The sequence below is a fragment of the Carcharhinus amblyrhynchos genome, chromosome 9, assembly GCF_965287045.1.
Source record: "Carcharhinus amblyrhynchos chromosome 9, sCarAmb.v2.hapA, whole genome shotgun sequence".
Taxonomy (NCBI): domain Eukaryota; kingdom Metazoa; phylum Chordata; class Chondrichthyes; order Carcharhiniformes; family Carcharhinidae; genus Carcharhinus; species Carcharhinus amblyrhynchos.
This window is the reverse complement of record NC_137332.1, coordinates 111,260,888-111,275,328: the sequence shown is the minus strand read 5'-3', so window position 1 is coordinate 111,275,328 and position 14,441 is coordinate 111,260,888. Positions and strand designations below refer to the sequence as shown.

At 46.1% G+C, this 14,441-nt stretch overlaps 1 protein-coding gene across 8 annotated transcripts in view; it reads right to left on the bottom strand.

Moving 5' to 3' along the window:
* The window catches only part of LOC145348200 (large proline-rich protein BAG6-like), a 101,486-nt gene that overhangs the window by 43,924 nt on the left and 43,121 nt on the right, over positions 1-14,441 (bottom strand). For 7 of the 8 annotated variants that reach the window (XM_080196409.1, XM_080196405.1, XM_080196404.1 and 4 more), the window contains 6 exons: positions 11,847-11,921; positions 8,726-9,003; positions 6,508-6,637; positions 4,569-4,763; positions 2,132-2,390; positions 647-709 (listed from right to left, as the gene is read on the bottom strand). In XM_080196409.1, coding sequence (XP_080052535.1) covers positions 647-709; positions 2,132-2,390; positions 4,569-4,763; positions 6,508-6,637; positions 8,726-9,003; positions 11,847-11,921 — 1,000 coding nt within the window. The remainder of the gene's footprint in view (positions 1-646; positions 710-2,131; positions 2,391-4,568; positions 4,764-6,507; positions 6,638-8,725; positions 9,004-11,846; positions 11,922-14,441) is intronic. The other variant, XM_080196406.1, reaches the window with a different exon arrangement.

The window sequence follows — 14,441 nt, the reverse complement described above, 5'->3', positions numbered from 1 at the left end:
AAGACGTGTGGGGTAGATTGATTGGCCACGCTACATTGCCCTGTAGTGTTTTGGGACGTAGGTCAGAGGGATGAGCGGAGCAAGTATGCAGGGTGAAGGGGATTGAGCCTGGGTGGGACTCGTTGGGCCTGTAGACTCGATGGGCCAAATAGCCTCCTTCTGCACTGTTGGCTTTCTATGATTCTATGAACTAGGGAGGGGCAATAAATGCTAGTTTAGCCAGCGACACCCACATCCCATAAATTAATTTTTAAAAATTAGATCCCCTTCGAAATTCCATCGAATATAAACTGGTTCAAAACTCAGCATCTTGTCCTGTTTGCAGCAGAACCTTCCACGTGTAGACTGACATGAGCAGCCACCTATATACCCACTAATTCCCTAACAAACACCGCAGCTAATGAACGTGGCCATCTTTCCCTCAAAAGATGAACAAGGAGTATATATAAACGGGCTGCCATGTGCCATGGGGTACACCAAAGTCGTGAAAGGCACTATATAAATGCAAGTCTTTCTTTGATGCTTCACCCAGACCGAGAACATGAAACCAACTTGCTCCTCAGTCACTAACAGATATGATATGGCCCACTGGTATTTTGACGGGGAAGGGGAATGAATGTGCTGTGGTCATGAGTTAAGCCATTACCTGGTCCAGCATTCCCCGTGGTAGATGAGGCATTTGCCGAAGCATTCCCAGATGTCACAGAATCTGTTCGGAGAAAGAAGAACATAGGGAATAAAACAAGGCCCCTCAGACACATTTAATATTAATACAACTGACACAGAACAACGCCAGGCAAAAACTCATGATGCGGAGAAGCCGGCGTTGGACGGGGGTAAACACAGTAAGAAGTCTCACAACAACAGGTTAAAGTCCAACAGCTTTGTTTGATAGTAAGCCCACAAGCTTTTGGAAATGCTGTTCCTTCGTCAGGTGTGTGGAAAGTTCCTTCTGGACCTTCAGGAACTTTCCACACACCTGACGAAGGGACAGCGTTTCCAAAAGCTTGTGGGCTTACTATCAAATAAACTGGTTGGACTTTAACCTGGTGTTGTGAGACTTCTTACTAGACAAAAACTCAACCAGGGCCAAATGGCCTGCTCCTGCTCCTTGTTCATAGAATCCCAACAGTTCAGAAGGAGGCCATTCGGCCCATCAAACCTGCATCAACAACAATCCCACCCAGGCCTTAAGCCCGTGACGTAGAAACACAGAAGGTAGGAGCAGGAGGAGGCCATTCGGCCCTTCAGGCCTGCTCTGCCACTCATTACAATCACGGCTGATCGTCCAACCCAATAGCCTAATACTGCTTTCTCCTCATAACCACTGATCCCATTCACCCCAAATGCTATATCCAGCTGCCTCTTGAATGCATTCAATGTTTTGACATCAACTACTTCCTGTGGTAATGAATTCCACAGGCTCACCACTCTTTGGGTGAAGAAATGTCTCCTCATCTCCGAACTAAATGGTCTACTCTGTATCCTCAGACCGTGACCCCTGGTTCTGGACACCCCCACCATCAAAACATCCTCCCTGTGTCTATCCTGTCTAGTCCTGTTAGAATTTTATAAGTCCTTTGAGATCCCCCCCCTCATTCATCTGAACTCCAGTGAAAACAATCCTAACCGAGTCATTCTCTCCTCATACATCAGTCCCGCCATCCCCAGAGTCAGCCCCAAGTATTTACTTGAACCCCCTTCAACAGCAAGGATCAACTTAGCATGGCCAGTCAACCTAACCCGCACTTCTTTGGACAGCAGGAGGATACTGGAGCACCCAGATGAAAACTATGGAGAATGTGCAGATTCCACACAGCCAGTGACCCAAAGGCGGAATTGAACCTGGATCCCTGGTGCTGAGAGGCAGCAATGCTAACTCTGTGCCACTGTGCTGCCCTTAATGTCCATAATCAGCATGTCCCTTGTGTCACAAGATGGGGGCCAACTCTCTTAAGATTCACAATTAGGATGTCAGAAGGATGCAATGGGAGCAAGCCTGAAATGATTTTGTTACTCACTCACATCTACTTGCCCTCATATCCGGATTTAAATTCAGGTCCGAGAACAGTGTTGGATAAAGGCAGCCAGGAATCACGATAACCCTCCTGATAACCGTGGGTGACCCTACCTCCTTGTAGATTCATCTGCATCATGACAACGGGCTCCATGGTTTGGTGGGTAATCCTGATGACCCGGGGATGTGGGGTCTGGGTCTGGGCCTGTGAGCCCTGAGTCTCCGGCGTTTCCCGAGGCTCCGTGCCCTGTGCCGGGGCGGCAGGAGCAGCATTGGAGGTCGGGGGGGTGGTCGCTGCCGTCTGTCCCTCTGCGGTATGCTGCGTGCGGTTGCCATTGGTCGTCATGGTGACTGTCGTCCCGACATTGATCTGCTGAAAGGGCAAAAAGTTGCAATTTTAGTATTGGGGTGCACGTGGGACAACTCAGTAAGGTCGCAGAATGACTCACTTCCGTTTCCCTTAAAAAAGAAATCTCTCATCAACAGAAGTACACAACCCCCCTTCCTTTCTCCGCCAACACTTAGGTTTATGGCAGAGTGCCTTTCTCCTTGGATGGAGGGATGCAAACCAGCAGTCAAATTCTCATGATAAGGGGTTGACCACTTAAGACCAAGATTGAATTCTTATAGTGCAAGAGGCCATTCAGCCCATCAAGTCTGCACTGACTCTTGACAGATCATCCCATTCAATCCTGGGACACTAAGGGCCAATCCACCTAACCCGCACCTCTTTGGACTGTGGGAGGAAGCCCGGCGCAGACACAGGGAGAATGTGCAAACTCCACACAGACAGTAACCCGAGGCTGGAATTGAACTCAGGTCCCTGGTGCCATGAGGCAGCAGTGCCAACAAGGAGAAATATCTTCACTCAAGAGGGTGGTGGATCTTTGGAATTCTCTTGCTGAGAAATGTGAATGCTCAGTTGCTGAATACATTCGAATCAGAGATCAAGTGTCTTTTCTGGACACCAAATGGATCAAAGGATATGGGGGGGGGGGTGGGGAACGGAGAGAGAGAAAGGTGGGAAGATACAATTGATACTAAAAGTCAGTCACGTCACTGAGTGGCAGAGCGCGCTAGAGGGACTGTATGACCTACTCCCTTACACAAAATGTAGATGGACTTTTCAAAGCCCTCCAGGCATCCATCAATCCATTGCCCCAGTGTCCACTCTGCACCTGAAAAGGAAGCCTTATGTTGGCATGCAATAAGATGGCACCCACCTATCTCCTCTCATTCTTCATCTGACAATAGTGTGACGCTATTTAGAACTAAAGTTTATCTTTGACCTACTTAGGCTTTCCACTGACAGACACTACACAGTGACTGGGAACTGAAAGTCTGGTTCATTTTTCCTGCTCTTAAACCATAGTCAGAGGGTCACTAACTCCCTCCACTGCTGCCATCTTGACTGAGATCAGTAAACCCAGCAGCCAACAGGACAGTAGGGATTGTATGATTCTAATTAATCTTGAAAAGGAGTAAACACTTTCACAAGTTAAAGCTGTTCAGTTTTACAGGCTTAAAAACAAAAAAATGTTGGAAAATCTCAGCATGTCTGACTGTATCTGTGGCGAGAGAATAGAGCCAACGTTTTGAGTCTAGATGACCCTACGTCAGAGTTGAGAGCAAAGAGAATCAGCAGAGAATTATACTATGAGGATGGGTAGGAATGGGGCAAAGGGAATGTACAGGAGGATGCGGAAGATTGAGAATGTGCTAAAAGCATTACAGGGCTGCTGGAAAAAACACTGCTCACTTCTGTTCAGCTGTAACTTATTCAAAAGTGTTACCAGTCTGATCTGTTACATTTATAGACACTGGCTTCCTCAAACATTGTTTCAGTGACGGCTAAGCCTTTGTGCTGAGGGCTTGAAAAACAGGCAAAGCTATTGTTTTATAAAGAGAACAAGGCTCTGGGGAAGAAGGGGAATTAAAAACCTAGTGCTGGTAAAAGAGGCGATGAAGCTATCAGATCATCACAAAAAAAGGGAGCGGCTAAATGGCCTGTAATTTCAGGCTGAGATGGGATCCACTGAATCCATACACTGCAGAAAGGGGGCAGCACAGTGATCAGCACTCCTGCTTCAATGCACCAGGAACATGGGTTCGATTCCCACTTGGGTCACTGTCTGCACGGTCTCCCCATGTCCGTGTGGGTTTTCTCCAGGTGCTCCTGTTTCCTCCCACAGTCCGACAGATGTGTGGGTTCGGTGTGTTGGCCATGTTAAATTCTCCCTCAGTGCACCCAAACAGGCACTGGAGTGTGGCGACTAGGGGATTTTTACAACAACTTCATTGCAGTGATAACGTAAGCCTACTTGTGACACTATAAATAAAAACTTTAAAAATTTGGCCCATCAAGTTTGCACCTAGTTCAAAAGAGGCCCTCCTCTTCTGCAGGAACTACATTGGTCAAAAACACTTAATATCGCACAAAATTGAGCACTCACAGATGAAGGCATCTCCAGGAAGTCCCAAGCCCTGTTACTCTGAGTGACTGGTCTGCGCCCTTGTGCGAGATCTAAGCCGCCAGTGTGTGGTAACTCACCTGAATGGGCACAGCCTGCTGCAGCACCACAGGTGAAGCGTAATGGGACATTGGCCTCACCACGTGCAGGTGACGGGGAGTGTTGGCTGCCAGGTTACACCGGAGGTCAGACAGAGCCACAAAGGTGTTGCCCAAGAAACGAAGGGCTTCTCCCACAAGGTTGATGATCCTCTGGTCTTCTTCTCTGCCATCAATCTGCAGAAAAGACAAGCAAGGAAGGCCACAATAAATAAATATGCACAAACATCATTCATTTTACTTTTTTTATTCATTCATGGATGTGGGCGTCACTGGCTGGGCCAACATTTATCGCCTGCCCTTCGCTGCTTGAGGGCAGTTAAGAGTCAACCACATTACTGTGGCTCTGGAGTCACATGTAGGCCAGACTGGGTAAGGACAGCAGATTTCCTCCCACGAAGGACAAGTGATGGGCTAATAGTATGATCACTAGGTTATGAATCCAGAACTCAGCTCACATTCTGGGGACTTAAGTTTGAATCCTGCCACAACAGATGGTGGAATTTGAATTTAGTAAAAAATATCTGGAAGAAACCACTGATGGCCATGAAATCATTGTCGATTGTCGGAAAAACCTATCTGGTTCACTAATGTCCCTTTAAGGAGGGAAATCTGCCATCCTTACCTGGTCTGGCCTACTTGTGACTCCAGAGACACAGCAATGTGGTTGACCCTCAGGCAACGAGGGATGGGCAACAAATGCTGGCCAGCCAGTGACACCCATGTCCCAGGAATAAATTTTTTAAAAAATCTAGTGAATCAGATTGGTTTTCTCCAACAATAGACAATGATTTCATGGTCATCAGTGGATTCTTAATTCCAGGTTTTTCTAATTGAGTTCAAATTCCACCATCATGCCTGAACCTACATCAGCTCCACTATCCCCATCTCCCAATCCTCATCTCCTTTAGTTTCCTTTAGTGCCCAAAAGTTTATTGAAGATGCTGAATGACTGAATGTTGCGAAGTTGAGTTTGTGAAGTTGGAACCTGATGTTGGTAAACATGTATAAAAGCTAGAGGGAAAAATTTTGTGGTCTCTTTAAAAGCTGGTTTGTGTTTCAGTGCTTAGCTGCGAAGTACATACAGAATTCAAGCTAAAACATCTGTATCACAAGGTCAAGCCGTAGTCTTGACAAGGAAACCTGTTTTTTTTTAATTTAGCCCAATCAATTTAAAGCAAGCACTCAGCTACCAGGAACCTATAAAATCTGAATTTGATGGTGTTGACAACATCAGACCAATCCTATCGCAGGAAAATTGATAGGTCACAGGTATAAAAGAGTGCGCAGGGGGAAAAACAAGTGAACAGAAGAACTGCCACCTCTCAAGCCTCGAGAGCGAGAGATCTCTGAAGAGAATGCACGATCTAACCAGCGAAAGGTACCAAATCAGAAAGGGCTTACAGGCAGAGGAACTCCTTTCCTTTTGAGAATTCTATTGTTATATTTTTTGTTAACAAGTGGATACTGTATTTATTTGAACAGCATTCCAGTAGAATCTTATTTTATTCAGTATGTTACTTGTTGAGTTAAAGTTCCTGGTTAATTAAATAAGTAAAGTGTTAAGAGATCATTTTAAAATGAGTGTCGGATATTTCTGTTTGTTAACCACTAAATGTTACTGAAGGGCAGTTCACACTTTCCCACACACTTAACAGATTACAAGGTGAGTTATTCCTCTTTGGGGGAGGATTGGGTGTTACATCTCAAAAGAGGGAAAACCTCTGCACTGTAACACTGAGCATCCAGAGCTCTGTGGGGAGGATGAATTCTAAAGACCCCCCATCCCCCGCCCTCGGTGAAGAAATCCCTCATCTCAGGCCTAAGCTGCAACCCCTTGATCCTGGTCGAAAGCTTGAAGACTTTAAATGGCAGATAAAGCTGCAGGGAGGAATAACGCTATGTTATGGTGTTGCCATACATTGTTGTTGTAGTCCGCAGTTGTGGCAGTGCTCAGGATCTCCTGGTACCGGTGCACGAATGGCTGCAGTCTGGCCTCCACCCTCTGGAGCTCAGTCAGAACTTCAAGGTACTCTGTTGGGGACGGGTGGCTGAGAGAGATCAAAAAGTCAAACAAGTGTGAAAACTTTGAACAGCGACCCCACCGCTCTCGCCGCATCCCTCAGTTATCCTTCCTCTCAAAGACCCCGTTGAAATAGTATGCTTCAATGTCCTTTTTAAGCTATTCAATCCCATAACCTTCAGCACTAATAGGCAAGCTTCTAAATGAGAAAATTATGTCATTAAATAGGGCCTATCTATCCCATCTTCCATTATTTTAACCCCTTTTCTCAATGGTGCACCATTGGCATGGTGGCACAATAGTTAGCACTGCTGCCTCACAGCACCAGGGACTCGGGTTCAATTCCTGGTTTGGATCACTGCCTGCATGTTCTCCCCGTGTCTGCGTGGGTTTCCTCTGGGTGCTTCGGTTTCGTCCCAAGTCCTAAAGAAATACTGATTAGGTGCATTGGTCAAGCTAAATTCTCCCTCAGTGCACATGAACAGACGCCAGAGTGGGGCGACTAGGGGATTTCCACAGTAACTTCATTGCACTGTGAATGTAAGCCTACTTGCAACACTAGTAAATAAACTTCAAAAAAAAGTATCATAGCTTTAAACTTGTTAGAATTTGAACTAATATGCAGCAGTTTGATCAATATGAACTAATTACACATGTTATAGACAAGATTATAATCAGCCATGGCTCAATGGACAGCACTGCCACTTCTGAAACACAGGAGTGTTCATGTCGCACACCAACGATTGAGCATAAAAATCAGCGCGGACCCTCCAATACAGTACTGAGGGAGTGCCACACACTTGGAGGCGGCCTTCCTCCTGGGGTCTCCCTTGCCTGTTTGGCAATCGATCCTTGGCGCGGTTTCAAATGTGCCAGGGAACAATATTCATAGAGTCAGAGCATGGAAACAGGCTCTTTGGCGCAAATGGTCCATGCCGGTCAGGTTTCCTAAACTAAACTAGTCCCATTTGCCTGCATTTGGCCCATACCCCTCTAAACCTCTCCCACCAACATGCCTGTCCAAATGTATTCTTAATGTTGTAACTGCACCCACCTGTCCGCACTTAACATCACAAAATAGGATTATATGGTCATTTATTTGTGGCAGCTTGCTGTTCACTAGTTAGCTGCTGCATTTCCAACATCTACAACAGGGATTACACTTCAATAACTACCTTGCTGGCTGTAAACAGCTTTGGAGACATTCTCTGGTCATTAAAACTGCGAGATAAAGGTAAAATGTCTTTTACATTTGTCTCTACGTTTCTTACTTTGCAAACAATTGAAAATAAAAATTTAGCTGTTTTTAACCAGTCACAAACACTTTAACCATTTTTCATATAGTGGAACTTACAAACACCCAGAATCGATGAAGAGATTTTGCCAATTTCCAGGGAGTAAATAAATCCCCCCCCTTTATGCTAGGCACCTTTCCACAATTAAAGAGTAAAAAGGTACAGACCATTACGAGTGGCACAGTGGTTAGCACTGCTGCCTCACAGTGCCAGGGACCAAGGTTCAATTCCGGCCTCAGGTCACTGACTGTGTGAAGTCTGCACATTCTCCCCGTGTCTGCATGGGTTTCCTCCGGGTGCTGCAGTTTCCTCCCACACTCCAAAGATATGCTGGTTAGGTTGACTGGCCATTGTAAATTGCCCCTTAGTGTCAAGATTAGCAGGGTAAATTTGTGGGGTTCCAGGAATAGGGCCTGGATGGGATTGTAGTTGGTGCAGACTTGATGGGCAGAATGGCCTCCTCCTGCTCTGTAGGGATTCGGTGATTTATAAAGGAGATTTGCATCAACTTGATAAGGGGTAATTGGCCAAATAATTTGTTTGGAAGATGTTGGTTGTGGGATAGTTATAGGCCGGGAGACCAAGCAGAACTAACACACCCCTTTCCCTCAGAGTACCGTGGGGTGGTCTCCACCCACTCAAGACCTTGGCATGGGACTTAACCAACTACCTTCTGATCCGGGAGATGAGTGTTCCAGCAGCCAAGCCATGGCTGACACCTTACGGTAAGAGTCCTCATGCCCTACACTTTCCCTTCCGTTTAATCTTTTACACATAAAGCACATGGAGAAGCCCTGAATGAGCTTTGCAGCCACACTTACTTGGGCCCAGGTGGTGCTTCTTCGGTCTGCGTGGTGGCAGAGGATGATCCCACGTTGGGTTCAGTGGCCGTCGCTGTGCTTGTCGTCTCCTGCTGGGGGCTACTCTCCGCTGCAGCTTCTGGAGACGGGGCACTTGCAGCTGCTGCTTGGGGCTCTGAGCTGGATGTATCCATAGTCTCGGCTGCGACCGGTGTGGCCGGTGCCACAGTTTCTCCTGTTACAGTTGCAGCCCCCACCGGGCTCTGGGCTGCCTCCTGTGGAGTGCCATTGGTATGACCCTGGAAAAGGTTTTGAAGGACAGGGCTTTACTGAGGGAAATCAGAGTGGACAATACTTGACCGAAGATTTGTTTGAAGTGGTTTCAAATCACACAAATGAGAGGCAGCCATTTTTATTCGTCTGATTTGTTATCCCTCACAATGATCTTACCACTTCTCTAGACTGTTCAAACATTCTCACTTCTCAAGCAAGAAAGAAAGCTCAGAGACGTGTTCACGTTAACTCAGTTTCTCTCTCTCTCTCACCACAGAAGCTGCCTGACCCGCTAGGTGTTTTCAGCATTTCCTGTTTTCATTCATAAGGACGGTGTGAAATGAGGAATCTCAGTTAGAAAAAGCAAAGAAAAGTGCAGCGCAGGAACAGGCCCTTCTGCCCTCCAAACCTGTGCTGATCGCAATACCTTAACTAAACTAAAAAACCTCTGCCCTTACTTGTATCCGTCTATTCCCTTCCCATTCCTGTACCCACCCAGATGCCTCTTAAATGTTGCTAATGTGCCTGCTTCCACCACTTCCTCAGGCGTCACGTTGCAGGCACCCACCACTCTGTGTGAAAAACTTCCCCCACAAATCTCCCTTAAACTTTCCCCCTCTCACCCTGAACCTGTTCCCCCTTGTAACTGACACTTCCACCCTGAGAAAAAGCCTCTGACTTTCCACCCTGTCTGTGCCTCCCATAATTCTGGAGACCTCTATCAGGTCTCCCCTCAGCCTCCGTCCTTCCAGTGAAAACAATCCTAATGTGTTCAACCTCACCTCATAGCCAACACCCTCGAGACCAGGCAACATCCTGGTGAACCTTCTTTGTATGCTCTCCAAAGCTTCCACGTCCTTCTGGTCGCCACTGCACACAATGCTTCAAATGTGGAGGAGCTGGGATTGCTCTTCTTGGTGCAGAGATTTCAAGGGGAGGTTTGATATGGGTTGCTCAGAATCATGGGCTGTGTTCATAAAGAAAGGAAAAATGGACTTGTGGCAGAAGGGTCAAAGAACACCGACTTGATGTGATTGGCAAAAGGAACTATATGTAGGAGTTCCTATGTTGAGGGGAAAAAAGTTTGTCATGAGTTGTGATCTGGAATGTACTGACTGAAAGGAGTAACTTTATAAAGAGGATTGGCTGACCACTTGAGGAAAAATAATTACAGGACTCTGTGCAAGGAGCCGGGATTTGGAACTAATTGGATAGTTCTATTATCAGAGTATGATGGAGCAAATGGCCTCCTCCTGCACTGTATCATTCTGTCGTGCTGGTTTGGTTTGTAGCATCTTGCTTTTGGTCCCAAGTGTCTCTCTCTATATTTTAACAATGGTTAGCATTGCTGCCTCACAGCATCAGGGACCCAGGTTCAATTCCGGCCTTGGGTGACTGTCTGTGTGGAGCTTGCATGTTCTCCCCATGTCTGAGTGGGTTTCCTCCGGGTGCTCCAGTTTCCTCCCGTTGTCCAAAGATCTGCAGGTTAGGTGGATTGGCCGGGTAAATACTTGGGGTTTCTGGGTAAGCCTGGGTATGAGCTGGTACATATTCAATGGGTTGAATGGCCTCTTTCTGCATTGTAAGGATTCTACGATGCTGCCTCTATGGTATTCTGGTGAAATGCAACTCACCACAAATAAACTCCAAAAGTTCACCTGGTGTATAACTTTAACCAAAATAATTTCCACCTGCTTAATTTCATACTCAAAAAAGGAAGAAAAACAAACCCAGAATAAGTAATGATGGTTGGCCAATGAGATAGTGGCAGCTGGTAAACGCCATATCGCTAACCCAAGGGGTGAAGGCAAAGGGTAGCAGCGAGGACAGGGAGCCATTGGCGAGATAGAACTCCAGAAATCTGCGTCGGTCTCGCTCTTTGCTTTATAAGATATTATTATAGTCTGATAAAGAAATTAGAAGCCAGATCAAAGGAAGAATGAGATTGCCAGAGCCTGTTGGGACAGTGGATGGGCAAGGAGCAAAATATATGTTCAACAAAGAGAGAAATCAACATGCTCGGTGCCCAGCTCACTAACAACCGGTCCTGGTCCTCCCATGCCGACACTGCAGTTAAAAAAGCCCACCAACGCCTCTACTTTCTCAGGAAGCTGAGGAAATTTGACATGTCTGATATGACTCTCACCAACTTTTACAGATGCACCATAGAAAGCATTCTCTCTGGTTGTTTCACAGCTTCGTATGGCTCCTGCTCTGCCCAAGGCCGCAGGAAACTACAAAAGGTCGTGAATGTAGCCCAATCCATCATGCAAACCAGCATCCCATCCATTGACTCTGCCTACACTTCCTGCTGCCTCAGGAAAACAGCCAGCATAATTAAGGACCCCATGCACCCTGGACATTCTCTCTTCCACCTTGTTCCTTCAGGAAAATGATACAAAAGTCTGAGGACACGTACTAACCGACTCAAGAATAGCTTCTTCCCTGATGCCATCAGACATTTGAATATTATATTAAGCTGATCTTTCTCCACACCCTAGCCATGACTGTAACACTATATTCTGCACCCTCTCCTTTCCTTCTTCACTATGTACTCCACGAACGGTATGCTTTGTCTGTGTAGCATGCAAAAAACAATACTTTTCACTGTACCCCAATACATGTGACAATAATAAATCAAGATTGCTGGAGGTATATCTCTCCAATCCAAGAACTCCCATCTACTCCTACTCTCTCACCCTTTAATCATGTCACCATTTTATCTTTCATACCGCGCACTCTTCAATGCATTTCTCACAGCTGACACTCACAGCAGTCACCACTGCACTCGACTGACAACCTGACTGCAACACAGTCTCCTCTAGAAAGGAATTCAGTTTAAACATAGCGTTTCCATGAGACACCTCACCTCCAGTCTGTTCAGGATCCCTTGGATGTCTCTCAGCATGTGCTGGGCCAACACCAGGCGAACTCTCGGCTCACTCTGCAAAAACAAAAAGGCAAGTAACATCAGCAGGGGTCTTCTCAGTGGCCCCACCTCCCCGAGGCCTAGATTCCCCTCTACCACATCCTTGCATTAATGGAGATTGAAGTTACTTACATGGAGTCCGGAGTATGTAAAAGCAAGTGATCTACAAGCACAAGACAATGAAATTCTGATAATCCCGGAAGTCAGACGGATATTTGTTCTCCTCACGCCGTGCTCAGAGAACGAGCATGGAAAGTAAGGCTGCTCTTCAAGGAGGACAATTTCCCCCATTGCATTAAAAAGAAAATCACCAGAATTTCTTCATTTCGTTCTGGCCTAGTCACAAAGCAATTTTAATTTTAAGTATCACAGGCAAATCCTCTCGTTCTGAGGCATTCATTAACATAGCCGTGCGGTGTACCAGAGAACATCTGTGACAACAGTGGCTTTCGGAACTCTGAGACACCTCTTTTGCGACCATCGCAGCAATAATGGCACTGACTGGAATGCAGCCTCCTATTGTCTGTACAGTGTGCAAGAAACAATACTTTTCATTGTACACTAATACACGTGATAATAATAAATCAAATCAAACCCAAATTCACCAAGTGTGTTTGGCCACTATGCCTGCAGCGGGTAAAGAGCTACACCAGCTGTAGGCACAGTGCCATTTCCACTGTAGATTTGCCTCCCAGGGTGAAGGGAAAATGGCCCTCCAATTTCTTAGTAAAGGACAATGGTTGATTGGGGGAGGGTGAGGAGAACAGGGAATGGAAATGCTTTAGGCCTGTATAAACCTGCGGGAAAACAAATACAGTCACAGCGTCATAATTTTCATCTAATTACCTGTGAATTTACAGCACAGAAACCAGCTGGGAGTTATACACCGTTATTTCTACTCCCACCCTACACTTCATCTCACCCAATCAGCTCTCGTTCCCTCCCCCCCCCCCCACCAAATACATCTGTGCTACTGGGTCCCTCCACATGGCAGCAAGTTCATGATTTAATCTTGCTCCAAAGTGAAGCTGTTCCTGTCTTTATATTTCGGGTTCATTGTTTTTGAATTCCCCCACAAGTGGAAGTACTTACTCTTCTAACACTATTTGAAAGATCTCCATTCAGTCACATGACAGCCTTTGCTTTTGTGCTCGATCTTTCCCTCTTGATCACAAGCTCTCACTTGGAGCTTGCACCTTCTCCACTGCCCCCACGATTGTTGAACAAATTGTCAAAATTGTGCTGCCAATTCTCTTGCAAATGAAACCGTTTACATCATGGCTAATTTTGCTACATAGCCACTTTCTGGGAGGTGTGCAAGAAACAAAGATGTAGAAGATAGAGGCACCTCCTGGCTGGGTCTACCGCATCCTTTGAGAATGCACCAGTTTGTCAGCTGATCCTGGGTTTGAGCCTCTAGCAGACAGTTCATTCACCCTCCCACTGACATAAAAACGAGCAAAGTTATGGGGGAAAGCAGGGCTTCAGCTCTCTCTCCCTCTACAGCCCAAATGAAAATGAAATCAGATGCAAGATTGAAACCTCCCAACATCTGACATTACATAGTGCCACCACACATTGTGGCACTGAAATGCCCAATCCCTTAACAAACATTGCAGTTTGCAAAAGGTCCCATAGTACGGGACAGCTTGGACATTTCAGGCCTTCCAACCATACGTACCTAGACATACATAAGCACACACGTACACATACACACTTTTCAGTGAGATGGTCATCCCATAGAAAGCATCCTATCTATCTGTTTATCACAGTTTGGTACAGCTCCTGCTCCAGAGTCTCTCTCTGTTTTGTAAGACATGGAGGGCATTTTATTATACTCAATGAAATTAGAAGGCAAACCAAAGAAGGAATGAGAATGCCAGAGCCTGTTGGGGTAGTGAGTGGGTAAAGAATAAACTCAGAGAGATCAACATTCTAGGAGTCCAGATCACCAACAACTTGTCCTGGGCCCTCCACTCTGACGCTATAGTTAAGAAAGTTCACCAACACCTCTACTTTCTCAGGAGGCTAAGGAAATTCAGCATGTCCACTATGACTCACAACAATTTTTACAAACACATCAGAGAAAGCATCCTTTCCTCTCAGCTTGGTGTGGCTCCTGCTCTGCCCAACCACAAGAAAGGGTTGTGAATGTAACCCAATCCATCACACAAATCAGCCTCCCACCCATTGACTCTGTCTATGCTTCCTGCTGCCTGCATAATTAAGGACCCCATGCACCCCGAACATTCTCTCTTCCACCTTCTTCCGTCGGGAAAAAGATACAGAAGTCTGAGGTCACGGACCAACCGACTCAAGAACAGCTTCTTCCCTGCTGCCATCAGACTTTTGAATGGACCTTATATTATTAAGTTGATCTTTCTCTACACCCTAGCTATGACTGTAACACTACATTCTGCACTCTCCTTTCCTTCTGCCCTATGCACTCAATGAACGGTATGCTTTGTCTGTGTAGCATGCAAGAAACTGTATCCCAGTACATCTGACAATAATAAACTAAATCATTATAAGCAG